The sequence below is a fragment of the Otolemur garnettii genome, unplaced genomic scaffold (genome assembly GCF_000181295.1).
Source record: "Otolemur garnettii isolate 467f Iridium unplaced genomic scaffold, OtoGar3 scaffold00102, whole genome shotgun sequence".
NCBI lineage: Eukaryota > Metazoa > Chordata > Mammalia > Primates > Galagidae > Otolemur > Otolemur garnettii.
In genome coordinates, this window is record NW_003852497.1 from 1042497 (window position 1) to 1044252 (window position 1756).

General features: G+C 42.0%; 1 protein-coding gene across 1 annotated transcript in view; it reads right to left on the reverse strand.

Annotated features, from left to right (window-relative positions):
- The window catches only part of ASH2L (ASH2 like histone lysine methyltransferase complex subunit), a 46179-nt gene that overhangs the window by 26042 nt on the left and 18381 nt on the right, over positions 1–1756 (reverse strand). Inside the window, exon 4 of the mRNA XM_023517013.1 lies at positions 156–240. Coding sequence (XP_023372781.1) covers positions 156–240 — 85 coding nt within the window. The remainder of the gene's footprint in view (positions 1–155; positions 241–1756) is intronic.

The window sequence follows — 1756 nt, forward strand, 5'->3', positions numbered from 1 at the left end:
AAAAAAACAAAAAAACACACAATTATTCAGCGCTAAACCCTAACCGAACTTCTACCAGCTATTAGGCAAAGGTCTTCTGATTCTGCTACACCTAGATCTGCTTCTTTTCCAGCAAATAATTATCTTGAAATAGTCCAGAGTTTGCTCTTACTTGCTTGCTTCCGCAGGAAGTAAGTATTACCACTATGATGGCATACATTGCAGTGAAAACTGTAGTTGGTCATGAATGGCAGACAGGATCTGTTAAACAAAAAAATTTTACAAATTAGTAAACTTGTCAACACATACTTCCATGAGAGACATAAATCAACAGGAATCCTTTCCCTTCAGAGAGAATTAGATAAAAATACCAATATGTTAACAAACTCTTAAAATGTAAAAAGGTCATCAAAACCACAACAGGCTTGCATTTTTACTATACCAGCATTTTTCTGTTCTCTTTTTTTTTGAGACAGTCTCAAGCTGTCACCCTGGGTAGTGTGCTGTGGCATCACAGCTCACAGCAACCTCAACCTCTTGGGTTCAAGTGATTCTCTTGCCTCAGTTTTTTTATTTTTAGTGGAAAAGGGGTCTTGCTTTTGCTCAGGCTGGTATCAAACTCTTGAGCTCAAGCAATCCACCTGCCTCAGCCTCCTGGAGTACTGGGATTACAGGCATGAGCCACTGTGCAATTTTCTTCTTCATTTTTTTGAGACAAAGTCTCACTGTGTTGCCCTCGGTAGAGTGTCGAGGCATCAAGCTGACAGCAACCTCAAACTCTTGGCTTAAGTGATTCTCTTGCCTCAGCCTCCCAAGTAGCTGGGACTATAGGCACCTGCCAAAATGCCCAGCTATTCTTTGTTGCAGTTGTCATTGTTGTTTAGCTGGCTTGGGCTGGGTTCGAACCCACCAGCTTTGGTGTTATGTGGCTGGTGCTGTAACCACTGTGCTATAGGCACCGAGCCTTTACCAGCATTTTTTTTTTTTTTTTTTTGAGACAAAGCCTCAAGCTTCACCCTGGGTAGAGTGCTGTGGCATCACAGCTCATAGCAACCTCCAACTCCTGGGCTCAAGCGATTCTCCTGCTTCCGCCTCCCTAGTAGCTGGGATTATAGGTGCCTGCTACAATGTCCAGCTATTTTTTGGTTGCAGCTGTAATTGTCATTTGAAGGCCCAGGCTGGATTCGAACCTGCCAGCTCAGGTGTATGTAGCTGTCACCTTAGCCGTTTGAGCCATTGGCATCATTTTTCTATCACAGAAAATTAAGAAAACATTAGCTTCCACTGTGGACAATTTAGCTTCTGGAAAGTTCTCACTGGTACCCTGTCCCAGGTCAGTTTCTTTTTTGAGTACCTAAAAGGTACACCAGACCAGCTGTGGAAGAAAACAAAGTAATCTAAGATATATCTGCCAATAATGTTGGAAAGAGCAGATAAAATGTTTGAAAAAAATGAATTAAAAATGTAAATAGTATCAAAGACAAAGCAGAGTCACAAAACATTACTTGCCTCATAACCAAATAAATCCTCCAGATGATCATTAGTCCCTAAGAGTTCAAAGGACCCAAGTGGAAACTTCAGATTTAGTAGTTAGGAAAGATTTTTTTTTTCCTTGCAGTTTTTGGCTGGGGCTGGGTTGGAACCCACCACCTCCAGCATACGGGGCCAGCGCCCTACTCCTTGAGCCACAGGCGCCGCCTGTGATTTTCAAGAATTCTAATTTGAAGATTTTTCACGAATTCTAATTATGAACTGGATTTACAAAGATGAGTGGGGC